General features: G+C 40.8%; 1 protein-coding gene across 3 annotated transcripts in view; it reads left to right on the forward strand.

Annotated features, from left to right (window-relative positions):
* amot (angiomotin) overlaps positions 1 to 8,519 on the forward strand; it is an 86,195-nt gene extending 77,676 nt beyond the window's left edge. For all 3 annotated transcript variants that reach the window (XM_084372880.1, XM_084372881.1, XM_084372882.1), the window contains one exon: positions 5,240 to 8,519. In XM_084372880.1, the coding sequence (XP_084229006.1) occupies positions 5,240 to 5,376 (137 nt within the window). In that variant the 3' untranslated portion in view covers positions 5,377 to 8,519. The remainder of the gene's footprint in view (positions 1 to 5,239) is intronic.
* Positions 8,520 to 16,141: the final 7,622 nt, after the last annotated feature.

The following is a 16,141-nucleotide window of genomic DNA, read 5'->3' on the forward strand; positions in this document are numbered from 1 at the left end:
TATAACTAAACTTTGAATGGTAACTTGATGATCATTTTCTTATTTTAAAATTACGTGCGTGTTACGCTATGATAACTGACATATGTGCATGCGAAATGTGGTTATCTTTTTGAGCTGCAGTTTATAAATGCCATTGTAGGTTGGCGTTAAATAAACGTAGGCCTTGTATGTACTTGTATTTCACCCAAGGCACAAAGTGAAAAAACAGCCATGGAAACGGCTTACAGCAAAACACAGACAGGCTAAAGATTAACCTGAAGTTTACCAGATTACTGCTTTAGTATTTTTTCTCTTAGGACTCTCACACTCGGCCCAGTTGCTCTGTACCGTGCTTTAGCACGATTGTCCCTCCCCAGTCTCCCGCTGCCCTGCACTCACATTGCTCTGACTTCAAGCGGGCCTGAGCACAGTTATGTCTTGTACATATATCATCATGTTGTAGCGCAGTCGCAGCACAATGGAGAACAACACAGAGAACATAACTAACTTTTTTGTAGCATATTTTGTGTGGTTTTGGTCTTAGACAGCCCTCTCACATTCCTGGATTTCTTGATTGTGCAAGGCAGCGTAATACGCATGATTATACATCATGTCAACGTTGAACACGTGCTTATGCTCATGCATGAGCAACCGTACCTTGCCAAATCACAAGTCTTCCAACCGTGCCAGGGCCAAGGAAGTGTACCGTGCTTGAGTGCAGTACGGAGCGCTCACACTAGTCAAACAAACTGGACTTTGGAGGTCAAACGTGCTTTGGCTGGATGGCCTAGTGTGTGAGTAAGTGAATATTTAGGGCCCGAGCAGGAAACCTGCAAATTCGCAAAATGTCGCAAACCTACTTTTGCTAACTCCTCCCAGGCAATTTCACCAATTTGCACGAAACTTTGCACACAGCATCTGTGGAGCCTCCTGACAAAAAGTTGTAAAAAGAATTTTGATATTCCAAAGGATACTCAAGTTATTAAATAACAACTTCCTGTACATTTTGTTCCAAACAGGAAGTGTTGCATATCTCCACATCGGTCCTTCCGAATGACATGCAACTCAGGTTACTACTTCCACATGAGACCCCTAAGGCTCTGTGCAATTTCACCGATTTGCACGAAATTTTGCACACAGCATCTGTGGCCCCTCCTAACAAAAAGTTATCAAAAGAATTGTGATAGTAAAAAAAACACCCAAAATATAGAACAACAATTTCCTGCACATTGTGGTCAAACAGACAGTCTTGCATATCTCCACATTGGTCTGTCCGAATGACATGAAATTCAGGTTACTACTTTCCCATGAGACCCTAAGGCTCTGTGCAAAATCTCGTGATATAGGCCACGGCCCGACAGCAGCATGCCCCGATGCGCGTGGACTGCGAGGGCCCGTTCATCGCTGCTTGCAGCTTTAATTAGGGCCCGAGCACGAACTGTGCGAAGGCACTATTGTATCTGTAAGTATTTATTTATTTATTTATTTTTTCCTTCCATTCGACTGCATATTTGGCAGCCTGAACATACCCCAAAACTCACCAAACTCCGAAACATACGTCACATTTGAGTGCTGCTATTAGAATTCAAAATGATTGGGGGTAGGTGTGGCCAGGGGACTCCATAGCGCCACCTAACGTCGATTTGTCCCTGCGACATTTTTCTCGGATCGTCATGACATTCGCAGGACTGATGGGTCTCAAGGATTTAGCCAGGAATGATTTTTGTCGGAAATTTGGCGGAAACAGGAATTTGGCCATCTTGAATGGCGCATAACAATTTTCATTTTTCCAACGCTGTTTTCGGGACTTTAGGATGGTCGCAGACTCACCAAATTTGCTATGTAGCTTCTAACCCATAAGTACATTAATTCGATACCATAACTTCCCTCAGGCGCGGCACGACAGCTCAGTAGCGCCCCCTAACGCCCCCCTTATGGCTTTTCCATTCTATACGGACCCATTTTCTAGTCCTCGTACTTTAACCAACTCGTCCTACAGATTTAACACTACAGACTTCACATTCACTCAGTAGCATCCTCAGACCTTCAACAGCCTGCATTGTTAATGGTGGGCATGGTGGTGCCATCAATTTTGATCCTTCGCCATAAGCAGGAAGTCCTTATAACTTCAACATACCATTTCCCATCTTCACCAAATTGGTCACACATGTAGAGGGGCTGGCCCTGAATACGTCTCTGCATCAATACTGTGTTAATTGAAAAGATGGCTCTATAGCGTCCCCTGGAACATATCAAACTTAAAAGTCCTGCCTCCTACATGCATGTAAATGAATGAAATTCGGTATGCATATGTATCATGATCAGACGCACAAAATACCCCAGGCACCGAAACCCTCAGTCCAACAGGAAGTCGGCTATTTTGGTTCACAGCTGCCATTTTGTCAAACTTTAAGCCCCACCTCCTACATGCACATACATGAACGAAATTCGGTAGGCATATGTATCATGACCAGATGCACAGAAAACTCTCTTAGACCGATGCCCTCAGTCCAACAGGAAATCGGCCATTTTGGTTCAAAGTTCAGAACGTCGCCATTTTCTCCAATTTAAAACCCAATTTCTAAGCCTCTAACTTTAACTAACTTGTCCTACAGATTTAACAAGACAGACTTCACATTCACTCAGTAGCATCCTCATACCTTCAACAGCCTGTGTTACACCTGATGGGCATGGCGGTACGGTCAATTTTGATCCTTCGCCACAAGCAGGAAGTCCTTATAACTTCAACATACAATTTCCCATCTACACCAAATTGCTCACACATGTAGAGGGGTCTCCCTGAATAGGTCTATGCATCAATACTGCGTCTTATCCATAGCGCCACCCACTGGACAAAGGAAGTCACTGAAGATGTCACATATCCCATTTAGGTAGGATATTTCCACAGGCAACGGGCGGGCACACATCTGGGCGCGTGGCCTCCGACGGCGCCACAGCCCGACGTACGTGGGGTTATTGAAAAACAACTTCCTGTACATTTGGGTCAAAACAGGAAGTGTTGCATATCTCCACATTGGTGTGTCCCAATGACATGAAACTCAGGTTACTACTTCAGCATAAGGGACCAAGGCTCTGTGCTAAATTTTGACAGATGACCACTAGGTGGCGCCCTTTAAATTGAAGTATTTTATATCTGGACATCGGTTGGTTGGAATAACACAAAATTTGGTACACTCATTGCCAATGCCCTCCTGAGGATAGCTGAAGAAGGTCTTACTGATCCGACACTAGGTGGCGCTCTGGTGGAAGTCTAATTTTATATTTGGCACTGTGCCCACACCATAACACTTATGGATATGAAATTGATAGGGGTGATATAGAGTGGCCCCTGTAACTCACACACCAAAGATGACCAGCAGGTGGCGCTATTATCAACACAAAACAGTTTTTGCCCAATAACTCCCACATAATATGTTGCACAGGTTTAAACCTTATATCCACCTCTTCCCTGAATTCAGCTGAATTGTGTGATGAAGGCAACGCTCACTTTCGCGCTAAATTTTCATTCGCAAATTTGCGAAATGTCGCAAACCTACTTTTTCGAACTCCTCCCAGGCAATTTCTCCGATTTGCACGAAACTTTGCACACAACATCTGTGGACACTCTTGACAAAAACTTATTAAAAGAATTCTGATAGTCCATAGAACGCCCAAAATATCAAACAACAATTTCCTACACATTGTGGTCAAACTGACAGTCTTCCATATCTTGATAAAATACAGTCCCATTAACACTAAAGTTTTTTAATTGTGTTCCATGGCCCGATGACGTTTTGTGAAAAATTTGGTGCAAATCGGCCATTAGGGGGCGCTTTTATTGCTAATTGACCAAACAACAGCTTGACTGCCTTGACTTTTGATTCCTCAATGGAAGTTATTGCATGAACAAGCCCCGACAGCAGCATGTAGCGACAGCAGCATGTAGCGACAGCAGCACGCCGCGACAGCAGCACACCCCGACTGCAGCGATGAACTGCGAGGGCCCGTTCATCGCTGCTTGCAGCTTTAAAGGATAACTACCGTTTTTTACAACCTGGACCTTATTTCTAGCTAAATATATGATCATTTACTCACCCAGATAACTATGGTGTCATTTGGCGTCATTCGGATGAAATTAGATCCAGTGTAGCGCCGGTATATCCATATAATGCGAGTGACGGGGCACCGAAGCACAGCCTCTATATAACGCATTATCTGCCACGAAACTAGTTCATTTCACCAATATTTTGTTACGATACGCTAGTGCTATTCCCGTCTGAGTCCGGGCTCGTCTGCTGTCAACATCCGGGGTCTGTAGGTTGACCTACTACCTCTGACCTGGAAGATGTCATCTCTGAGCTGCGCGCGCACCCGCGACAGCCGGCTTGTTTACCTGTAGCTGCTACTGCTAGTTTGACCCCGGATGTTGATAACAGACGAGCCCGGACTCAGAGGGGAATAGCACTAGCGTATCGTAACAAAATATTGGTGAAATGAACTAGTTTCGTGGCAGATAATGCGTTATATGGAGGCTGTGTTTCGGTGCCCCGTCACTCGCATTATATGGATATACCGGCACTACACTGGATCTAATTTCGTCCGAACGACGCCAAATGACACCAAAGTTATCTGGGTGAGTAAATGATCATATATTTTGCTAGAAATAAGGTCCAGGTTGTAAAAAACGGTAGTTATCCTTTAATTATTATTATTATTATTATTATTCTTCCCCTGCCTCCCAGATTGCCCCCGGGAGAGGGGCTTAAAAGATTTGTGTCTTAAACTGCAAAGCTTGGGCTCATAAACAGCTGTAAACGGAGCAGTTTCAGAGCCAGACCTACTGTGTGAGTCAATAAAGGCATAATAAAAAACTTCCGGGTCACACAAATCGGAGGAATTAATTATCAAAGTCAAATTCGGCCTGTGGCCTGTTTTATTAATTCCTTGTTTTTGATCTGAGCATAAAATCAAGTACATAAAAACAAAGTTTTCATTTTATGATTTGGGATTCTCAGTTGAATAGCAAATGAACGAATGATACACGGACCCCAGATCCGAATTATACGAGGATATTTCAAATTACAATTGAATAATTATTATTATCCGATGATACCCAAACCATCTTGGACATTGTATGATTTATTACTGTACTGTATAATGGATACAGTTTAACCTGTAAAATTGGAGGTTAACAAGAAAGACAGGATCATTAGGTATAGTGATTGATCATTTTTTGATGTTCTTTGTCTTCTCTGTGTAGATGTGCCAATGTTTCACAGCAGCACACTTGACCGGAGGCTCCCCGTACAGTCCTACCCACAGCAACCAGAGGCTCCTCGTCCAGCCCCGCTTACTCAACAGGAAGTGGACAACGACATGGTGGAGATTCTCATCTGACCTCTTTACCCACCCCAAATAACATCATCCAAATGAATTACTGCATGGTCTCTCCATCAGACAAACGCAGTGACAGAAATGTAAATCCTCCTGGGTCATCCTCCAAACCCTCAACTCTGTCTGACTGGCTCACACCAAGAGACTTTTCATACTCTGATGTTTACATGTGCATTCATTCCAACACTTCAGTCTGACTGGAGTTTTTAGATATTTCATTTATTCTTTCACTCCATCACTGTTTATCATCATCTTAGGAAAACCCAGAAATAAGAAGCAAAAAGCAGAAGTGGGATGCCCTTTCCTGTCTGGGCTTTTGAAGTTTTCCTTAATGTGTGTGTTAATATGAAGTGGTGACTGGAACTTAAAAATGTTGAAGTTCAGCCTCATATTTATTTTTTTCTGATGCAACTTTGTGAGTTGCCATTGTCACTTTCCCGTCCACAGTGATGATGATGGACTTAAGATGGGTTTAACTTTGGCGACTGACGTGTGGAGTTGAATACAAGTTAATGAGCTGGAGATGTTAGACAAAACATATTAAAAAGAATGTTGTCAACATGTATGCTTTATGAAAGTGACATAGTCACATAATTTTGAGTAGGAAAAAAAAAAAAGGAGTGGGCAAAGCTGAAAGCCAAATTTTTCTGTTAAAGCTGCTGTAATCATCTTCCTCGTTTTAGCTAAATTCCTGCATTTCGCAGTTAGCAATCCCTCCCCTCCTCTCTACATCCCCACACTTGCATGACTCCATTATTTTATCAAGGCAGCTCTCTTCACCTCCTCCTTTTTTTCGAGCGTTTTTCTTCACTTGGTGTGTGTGGTAGTAAAGGCTGTCACCGGGACAGCTGGAATTGGTAACTGACCATGTTCACAAGCAGATACGACCACCTCTTAATGGAGTTCTCTGTCCTGATTGGATAAAGTGGTCAGGGACACCAGAAAATGTTTTTTCTCTTTCACTGCATGAGCTGGGGGGGGGGAGACATGGGTTATTGACCAAACACTCTATAACAGCAGTTACTGGTGGGATATAGAGATTTATTATTTTAATAAGAAAATGGCGCCTATAGCAGCTTTGAAATTCATCAGAGATAGTGTACACATCTGTATACACAAATATACGTTAAGTTTTCCATTTAAGGTGAAGGATTTTTCTTTTTGTCACTGTTGTACTGTAAGACTCACTGGGGTCAGTGACTAAGGCTTTGTTAAATGCACTACTTTAAGACCTGGGGGATTCAGTGTCTTTGTTAGCATGGAGACCACATTACTAACTGCAGCACCAATGGCATTTCAGCACATTTGATATCATTTGCGAAGCTTAACATGTTGCATTTGCTTCCTTTCCAACATGCAAGCAAAAGATTAATGATGAAAAATAGGTCTTGCTACAAGTATTTAGGTATAAGAGGAAGCATCTTGTTACTTGGACAGGGGATTGACATTTTTAAACTCTCCTGTACAGTGTTGTTTGAGGCTGGTTAGCTCCATTGGACCAAATGTAGTGGCTAACTTTTTGTTGCATTTATTGCACTATTTCTGACATTAGGTGTTATATTTAATTTCTGACATTATATTTATGTGTAATGTTTATTTGTTTTGTTTTTTACCATAGTTATACATGGCACTTGGGTATTCAGAAATGATAGGGTGTTCACATTGTATATGTACTGTAATGGCCTGTGTAACTGTGTGCCATGAAAGGATCATAAAGTAACTGGCATCTCAGTTGCCCTGTTTGGTACTGTCACAGTCATCACATGGGTATGGTACATTCAGTGTTGCGACCTTTGTGGCACGTTTACGTCAGGCAGGTAAATCTCCCCAGTTAAAATTGGTCAGTCTCATGAGCTCTCCCTTTTTTGTTATACAGTTGACCTAACTACAACTGGTTTTACAATTACGACTCCTACGACGAATAATGACTCCTTTTCAAATGCTAATTTTCTTGTCAGAGACACATTTTTAAATTTGCTTGGTTGAACTACACAAACGTGAAATTGTGTGCCACTCTGAAAAATGTTTTTCATTTGAATTTTAGAAAATGTTCAACAATTTCAAAAGAGATTATCAAACAAGGCTTTTTTCTTGAAACTTTGACCACCAGATACTAAAGTGCTACCATTGTTCAGCAAGCATGCACAGTCCTCACAAAACTCTTTAACAAACATCCCTGGACTAGTATACTTTTGCAGGTTGTGCTAGATCCAACAGGCTAGGGCCAGACCATGTCCATGCCATGAAGGGCATTCTTCTGTGTTCTGGGAACATAGTGCCCACTGTAGGACTAGTAGATTTCAGTGCTGGGCTTTGGGGAGAGATAGGGGAGAGAGTGTCTGACAGTTATGTTAGCTGCCTGCATGACCACACTGGTTGGGGTAATTCTCAAATAGCAAATGTTCTTAAGTCATTCATTCCATATTTTACTTACCGTGCTTGAAGATCAAGATGGAGAGATTTAATCTTTTTGTATTTTAGTCACAAAATCTACATATTGGGAATATTGAAATTTTCAGGCACTTGTATCAATGTACTTACCATCCATGTGACTTGTGGGGAAAACAAACTTTGAGAAGTACAATGTAAATAAAACCAGAATGCAATCATTTGCAACCAAACTGTGTTTAGCAACAACAATTTCACAAACTGTTCCTCAGCCCATGTAGTAATATTCTTTACACAATCATGTGTTTCACAAAGTGGTGAACCTTGCCTGTGAAAAACTGAGCCTTTCCAGAATGCCCCTTTTTATACACAATCATGATAATATCACCTGTTACCAGTTAACTTGTCTACCCGTGGAATGTTTAATACAGGTGTTTTTGGAGCATTCCACAATCTTCCCTGTCTTCATTGCCCCTGTCCCAAATTATTTGAAACAAGTTGCTGGCATCAAATTCAGATACACATATAGTTACTAAAATCAATCAAGGTGATGAGGTAAAACATTAAATATGTTGTTAATATATTGAATATATTGCACTCTTTTCAATTGAGAATATGTTGAAAAGAATTCTCACGTTTTCTTTTTTGTTTTACACAGGACTCCATCTTTTTTGGAATTAGGAATCATTCTTGACAATTTACAATCATTTTATATTATGCAAAGTGCGTAATGTCAGCTGGGATCAGATCCAGCCCCCCCCCCCCCCCCCCCCGTGACCCTGTAAAGGATAAGCAGTTATGTATAATGAATGAATAGTGCATAGTTAGGTATTGAATGTGAATGTCCATTAGAGAGGTACACTTTTGAGGTTGTCTTTTGACCAAAGGTAACGAAATGGATTGGGAATCATCCCTATAAAAAATCCTTGTGTAAACTCAAGAAACTTCAATTTTAAAAAGGCATCACATCGGTCTTAAAATCAGGTGAAATAATAGTGAAATAACAATAAAAGTGGAGTGAGGCCATTCCACTAGTTTCAAGAATTGTATCTAAATAAGTGATAATATTTTGAGACCAACGGAGGCTACAATAATTTCAAGACATTGGCATGTCATGCTTTTGCAGAAATGTAATTGTCTAGTTCAAGTGATTTTACGGTGGTGACAGGTGTTGCTGGTTCAATCCCATGCTATGCAACCAAACATAAAAGTCTGCTATTGAATCATGGCACAAAGTCAAGAATAGCTTACCCTTTGCTCAATCAAGCATTGTTGTTTTCTTAACTCGGTGTTAAATATTACATTTCAAGCAACTTTATTGTAGTTAGATTGTCCACTGAAAACCAAAAATATTGGACCAAAGAAACTAAGAATGGTCAGCTAACCAATGTAATTGCAGAGAGTCGGTGGGATTATGTCACTGAACAACTGTGTTGACTTGCACTGATATGTTGTAACTACCATTTTAACTAGGAATGAGGAGATAGAACAATCTGATAACTTAATCTCATCGGCCAAAATGGACGGCATTATTTTACTACACTAAGGAAATCTACAATCCATGTGTGTGTGAAGTCATTTAAAAGTCAAGTTGCTTTGCTTTGCTAAAAAGCACAATATCAGTGTTAATAAATATGTTTACCAATATTTTACTTCACCAGCAGATTAAGAGTCCTTATGTTGGTACTGTAAAACATCTTGCGCTGCCATGTGTCTTGGCGGTTTCAGTTGAAATCTCAAAGACAATGGACCCTGTGGGAACTGTAAGGCCTCAGGTGGGACCCCAGCATGTTACTGATGGTAGACTGCAACCTTCACAAAGTCATCCATTGAAAACCTGCTTTATGTTAACATTGACAATGCTGAATTCTGGTTAAGCTTGGAATGGTTTTCCATTCCCTTAAGTAAAACAAGCACTAAAATGTAACGCCAAAAAAAACAGCAAAAGTGATTTACCTTTCTGTTTCAGGCATTCCAAGCCTTGAAACACAGATCTCACAAGATGGTCTAATGTGACATATATTTTATGGAGCCATTACTAATCAGACCAGAACATTGCTTCTCTTATTTGGTTTCAGAAGATGAAATGACAAATACTAAAAGGACATATAATTGGGATCAGTCAAGTTCTGGGTCATATTATCAACACACAGTGTTGTGTAACTTTTGGAATTTATAATCTAGTCTTACAGCTATAGTGTAGGGTCTGAGAAACATGACTGAATGAGCTGGGTAATATCTATGGCTCTGATCAGACCTACATTAGATGTCTAGTTTGAGAGAGGACTAAGAAAACCAATGTTTACTCACATGTGAGAAGTTGGAATCAGTGGATACTTTGCAGTTATACTAAAAACCTACAATATAAAACCCATTATCAAAATGGTTGCCAATTACATTTTTAGTGCTCAATTCATAGTCTCAATTCAGTTTCACCTGTGCGTCCATGAGGCACTTGTAAAAAAAAAAAAAGTTTCTTGCATGCTGGCACTTAAATGAACTGCTTTACGACATACCCACGCAATTTTTTTTCTTTTTTATTTCAGGAGTGCTCATGTTTTGTAAAGTGTTAAAAATAGTCTGAAAAATTTGGTCAGAACCGTTTAGTAACTGACATATAGGTTCCCTTCATTATCCCACCTGAGAGCTCACCACAGGCCTTGGTCCTGCTTTTTGTGTAAGGAATAAACCTTTGAAGCCCTTTCCTTCACCAACAACCTATGCAGTGTCTTTTTTCTTTCTTTTTTGTCTTATGTGTCTTAACCTGGCACTTGTTATCAAATGTTTCTGTGCTGTCACTTCAGTCAGCAAGCATTATTGTCTGTTAGCATTTGGAGCTAATCATCAGCTGTCATTCACTGCACTTCCTGAATGTACAAACAGGCAAAGAAGAGGTCAATTCAAAGTGTTGTTAAGTTTCATTTTAGACAGTCACTCCAACTTAAGCCCATGCTGAAAACATAGTTAGAGCAGTTTGCAATGTTTACCATCTGTAAAAATGTATGCCTGCATTGTATTTGTATTGCATTGTATGTTAGTTTTGCTGTACAATCACAATCATTGTTCAAACAATTGTCAAATTATTTTTCATTGGTTCTTTTACCACAATCATCTCATACGGTTTCTTATATTATGGCATTAATTTAATTTTCTTTCTGTATGCTTTTTCTGACACTCCAAAACAATCTCCAAATTGTTTCACTAAATAGTTGTTAGTATTAATGAAGATGGTTATTGTTAGGATTTTATTGATATCAATACTTATACTGCTTATCAGTTGAAACTGTTTGATACTCTCCATAATTTGGTGCAAAAAATAAAGACATGACACGAGAAGATGTTTAAGAAAATGTGAAAAAGTTTTTAATTTTTTAGAAATAAGTTATACGGGCTGTGGTGTGATATAGTGGAAAATATAGTGATTTGTGCTATGATAGATATTGGCTACAGAGCATACCTAAACTAACTAGATTCCACTGTAGTACTGGATTGTCTTAAGGCTTCTTGTCCAGCTCCTCTTGGTCTGACTCTTGGCTTTTTGCTCATCACCCTTTTTGGGCTCTCTGTGTTGAAGCCCACTGCTTGGCCATGAGGCCAACAGGCTTGAATGGGTGTCGGATTTTGTTTTCACCTTTTACTGAGAGTGGAAGAAGGCTCCAGAGTGAACTCTCAACTGAGAAGAAACACTGCAAAGATCCCTAAAAGCCACAAGAAAAGCCTGCCATTTGCTATATGCATAAATATTGGTTATCAGTATGTCAGAGCGATAGATGACAGTCTTTGGTTGTCAGAAGTTGTGGCTTCAAGCCTCAAGTGGTCCAAAATGAGCATTGTTGTCAACTGTCTTGTCTTCCTATTCTCCTGTTTGTTGCTCAGAATTGCCTAAATTTGCCAAAAAATGGCCCGGACCTGACCCATCGCTGCGCAGCAGCTATAATTTTTAAATTGTATTTGTGTTAGCCAAACATGGCAGCCTTAGCTACTAAAGTGTTAGAACACACACTGAAAGATGACATGCTTGTTAAAGCGCTAGGTTACATTACTGTTACCTTGACTGCACTACTCAAATCCCAAAAACTAGAGCATATGCGATTACAAGAAGAAGGCAGAAACCTGCAACAATCTTTAACTGGAGCTGAAATGCAAGGAGGAGGATGATGTTTTAGCTTACGCAGAAAAGGCATGAAAGAGATGTTAAGAATGAGAGGCTACAACAGTCCCTCCAGGAATGCAAACAAGAAAACAACTGCAAATAGCCAACTGTCATTGCCAACCACCTGCTAAATCAAGCAGTGGATGAGAACAAAAACTTGACAGCTCAGCTAAGAAGCCGCAGAGAAACTGATTTGAAGTACATACAAATAAAAAACCCTGTAAATGTTCACAGTGGCTCACCCTCTCAGTCTGTTCAAGACAACCTGCGTCAGTTCTGTGCCAGCAGAGTCTCAACCTCTCATTGCAATCTTGAAGCTCCTCCCCAAACATCTTTGCTCATTTGTGTGGGTCCTCAAGTCATTTGACAGAGACCTTGGCAAAATCGCCTGCAAAATTGTACGATTTGAACCGAGCCTAACAGGAGCTCAGGACATTCATTGAATGCCAGCCTGACTACAGGCCAGAGTTGACAATCAACTGCTGTGACAAGCCCTAATACAGGAGTTTTCTGACCTTGAACTACAGACAGGTTTGACAGGTGCTCTGGCAGTCAAACAAGGAAGACAAGAGTCCCCCCAGAAGTACTATAATCACTTGCTGCAAGCCTACTTTGGCCCAAGAAATTAACCAGGAAAGGACGAAGATTTGAATTTCAAACCTCTTTTCATTTAGGACCTCCATCCCACAACCAGATACCATCAAGGTATTCTGGCATGTCCATGATCACAAGACAGCCGAAAGCTACGCGTTTGCCTGTGGTGAACCAGTACAAATTGGAGTTTTTGTTTGGCTGTGGTGTTATGGCTATTAATGCCAATTTACTGCCTAATGTAAGCTAATTTTAATGATTTACTGGTGCTGTGAGTTTCAAAGTTTCAAATCACTAGTGCAGACAGATCCCTCTTGTGTTTGTGTGTCGCTCGGTCGCTCACAGCTGGATGCAAATACCGGTGTGTATCTATCGCGAGTCTCATTGATCTTGTCTGGCGCGGCTTCCTAGTGCAAACACTGTGAGGGAGACTCGCGTGAACGCGAGAGCGTGCCTCCAGGCAGATATAGCATAGTGACTGTTTAGGCTAGAAAAATTTACTAAATGACGTCGTTTCGAGTAAACTCTGGATGTCGCCACTTCAGGACACTTGGATTGCAGCAGACGAGCAGTATGGAGGAATATTACAAAGTTTTTGTGTAGTTTTATGGACCTTTTCGTCTCGGACGCCATTTACGCCCGTTATATGGATTTTTGCTGCAGGAGGGTACCCCCGCAGGTCTCCAGCTGCACTTTGAGGAATAAGAAACTACACCAGACTTCTCATCAGCATGAGGGTGAGTCGATAATGACTGAATTTCGTTCTAGAGTGAACTATTCCTTTAAAGGAAACAGTCATGAATGTCAACGGGTACTTAATTAGTTAGTCAATATTTAACCACGGTCCTGCTCTGAGCATCTTATTTCTGTAATGATACTGTACGTGTAGACTGAGTTAAATGGCCTCCTCAACCAAATGAATAACCTCATGCGTATTCAGCAACTTTAAAGAAAGCATGCACAGTATATTGCATCTGAATAGTGATTTGCATGTTTTGACAGGATGTCAACAAAGAAACTGTCAAAGAGGACTATGCTGAGTATGTCCTGAAGATCTGTGTCCTCTGTGGAAGTGCAGCACATGAAAGCCCAACCCGTGACGATGTGTCCATCATTGAGGGAACTGAGAGACTTCTCATTCAATTCAAGGTTCTATCAAATCAAATCAAATCAAATCAAATTTTATTTGTATAGCCCAAATTCACAAATCACAGTTTGCCTCAGAGGGCTTTACAATCTGTACAGAGACGACACCCTCTGTCCTTCGACCCTCGATTCGAGTGAGGAAAAACCTGCCCCAAAAAAAGCCCTTTTAACAGGGAAAAAAAATGCGGAAGAAACCTCAGGAAGAGCCACAGAGGAGGGATCCCTCTCCCAGGATGGACAGACGTGCAATAGATGTCGCATGTACAGAGCAGATCAACGAGATCACAATGTATACAATTATAAGCGATGGTTGACAGGAATGAAAGTACATAAAGAGGTATTACAGCAATAATAATGAAATGCACATGGAAATGTGATTACTAGTGATAACAGTAGCAGTGGTTAACGGTAAGGATAGTATGTAGTAATGCATTACAATAATAGTAGTGGAACGTATGTAACAGAGATATGACTAATATTAGCAACAGTAGTGGTGGGTGTCAGGCAGGGCCATGGCAGTAGGCGCATCCACGATCAGGACCAAAACAGGAAGATGGTTCCACAGAAGAGGAGCTTGATAACTGAAGGCTATGGCTCCCATTCTGCGTTTGGAGACTTTAGGAGAACTACAAGTAATCCTGCGTTCTGGGAGCGTAATGCTCTAGTTGGGTGATAGGGTAGTAAGAGCTCCTGGAGATATGATGGTGTCTGACCATTAACAGCTTTGTAAGTGAGGAGAAGGATTTTAAACTCTATTCTTGATTTTACAGGGAGTCAGTGCAGAGAGGCCAATACAGGAGTAATATGATCTCTTTTCTTAGTTCCTGTCAGTACACGTGCTGCAGCATTCTGGACCAGCTGGAGACTCTTTAGAGACTTGTTAGGGCAGCCTGATAATAGAGAATTACAATAGTCCAGCCTGGAAGTAACAAATGCATGGACTAGCTTTTCTGCGTCTTTTTGAGACAGGATGGGCCTGATTTTTGCAATGTTACGTAGATGAAAAAATGCAGACCTTGACATTTGTTTTATGTGGGAGTTGAAGGACATATCTTGATCAAAGATAACTCCCAGATTCCTGACGGTGGTGCTGGAGGCCAAGTTAATGCCATCCAAACTAGCTATATCTTTAGATAATGCATCTCTAAGGTGTTTAGGACCAAGTACTATAACTTCGGTTTTATCTGAATTTAACAGCAGAAAATTGCAGGTCATCCAGGTCTTAATGTCCTTGAGACATGCATGGAGTTTAGTAAGCTGATTAGTTTCATCTGGCTTTAAGTTTATGGAGTGTTTCCGAATTATATTTCCTAGAGGGAGCATATATAAGGTGAATAGTATGGGTCCAAGCACGGAGCCTTGAGGAACACCATGACTAACCTTGGTATACAGGGATGACTCATCATTAACATGTACAAACTGAAATCGATCCGATAAATAGGACTTAAACCAGTTTAATGCGGGTCCTTTAATGCCAATTAAGTGTTCCAGTCTCTGTAGTAGAATGTGATGATCAATGGTATCAAATGCAGCACTAAGATCTAGTAAGACCAGGACAGAGATAAGTCCTTTGTCAGAAGCGATTAGGAGGTCATTTGTAACTTTCACCAGTGCCGTCTCTGTGCTATGATGTGTTCTAAAACCTGATTGAAAATCCTCATATAAACTATTGTTATGAAGAAAGTCACATAGCTGGTTGGCGACTGCTTTCTCAAGGATCTTGGAGAGGAAAGGGAGGTTGGATATAGGTCTATAGTTGGCTAAAGCTTCTGGATCAAGATTAGGCTTTTTAAGAAGCGGTCTAATTACAGCTAGTTTAAAGGACTGTGGTACGTATCCTGTTAATAGCGACAGGTTGATCATTTCTAGTAGAGATGTGCTAATTAAAGGTAAAGTTTCTTTCAGCAACCTAGTTGGGATGGGGTCTAGGAGACAAGTTGTTGGTCTAGATGAAGAAACCATCGAAGTTAGTTGGTGGAGGTCAATGGGAGAGAAGCAGTCTAAATATAAGTCAGAATTTACAACTGTTTCTGAGGTTCCTGTGTTTAAAGATACAATAGTGCCAGTTGAGGGCAAGCGATGATGGATTTTGTCTCTAATAGTTAAAATTTTATCATTAAAGAAGCTCATGAAGTCATTACTACTGAGCGTTGTAGGAATACATGGTTCAGTAGAGCTGTGACTTTCTGTCAGCCTGGCTACAGTGCTGAAAAGAAACCTGGTGTTGTTTTTGTTTTCCTCTATTAATGACGAGTAATAGCTTGCTCTGGCATTGCGGAGGGCCTTCCTATATATTTTAAGGCTATCTTTCCAGGCTAAGCGAGATTCTTCCAAATTGGTGGAACGCCATTTCCTTTCAAATTTCCGTGATGTTTGCTTCAATTTGCGGGTATCCGAGTTATACCAGGGTGCTAACCTCCTGTGCTTTATAGGTTTCTTTTTCAGAGGGGCAATAGAGTCCAGTGTTGTTCGCAATGAGCCTGCAGTGCT

This window comes from Pagrus pagrus (assembly GCF_965226575.1).
Source record: "Pagrus pagrus genome assembly, chromosome: 14".
Lineage (NCBI taxonomy): Eukaryota > Metazoa > Chordata > Actinopteri > Spariformes > Sparidae > Pagrus > Pagrus pagrus.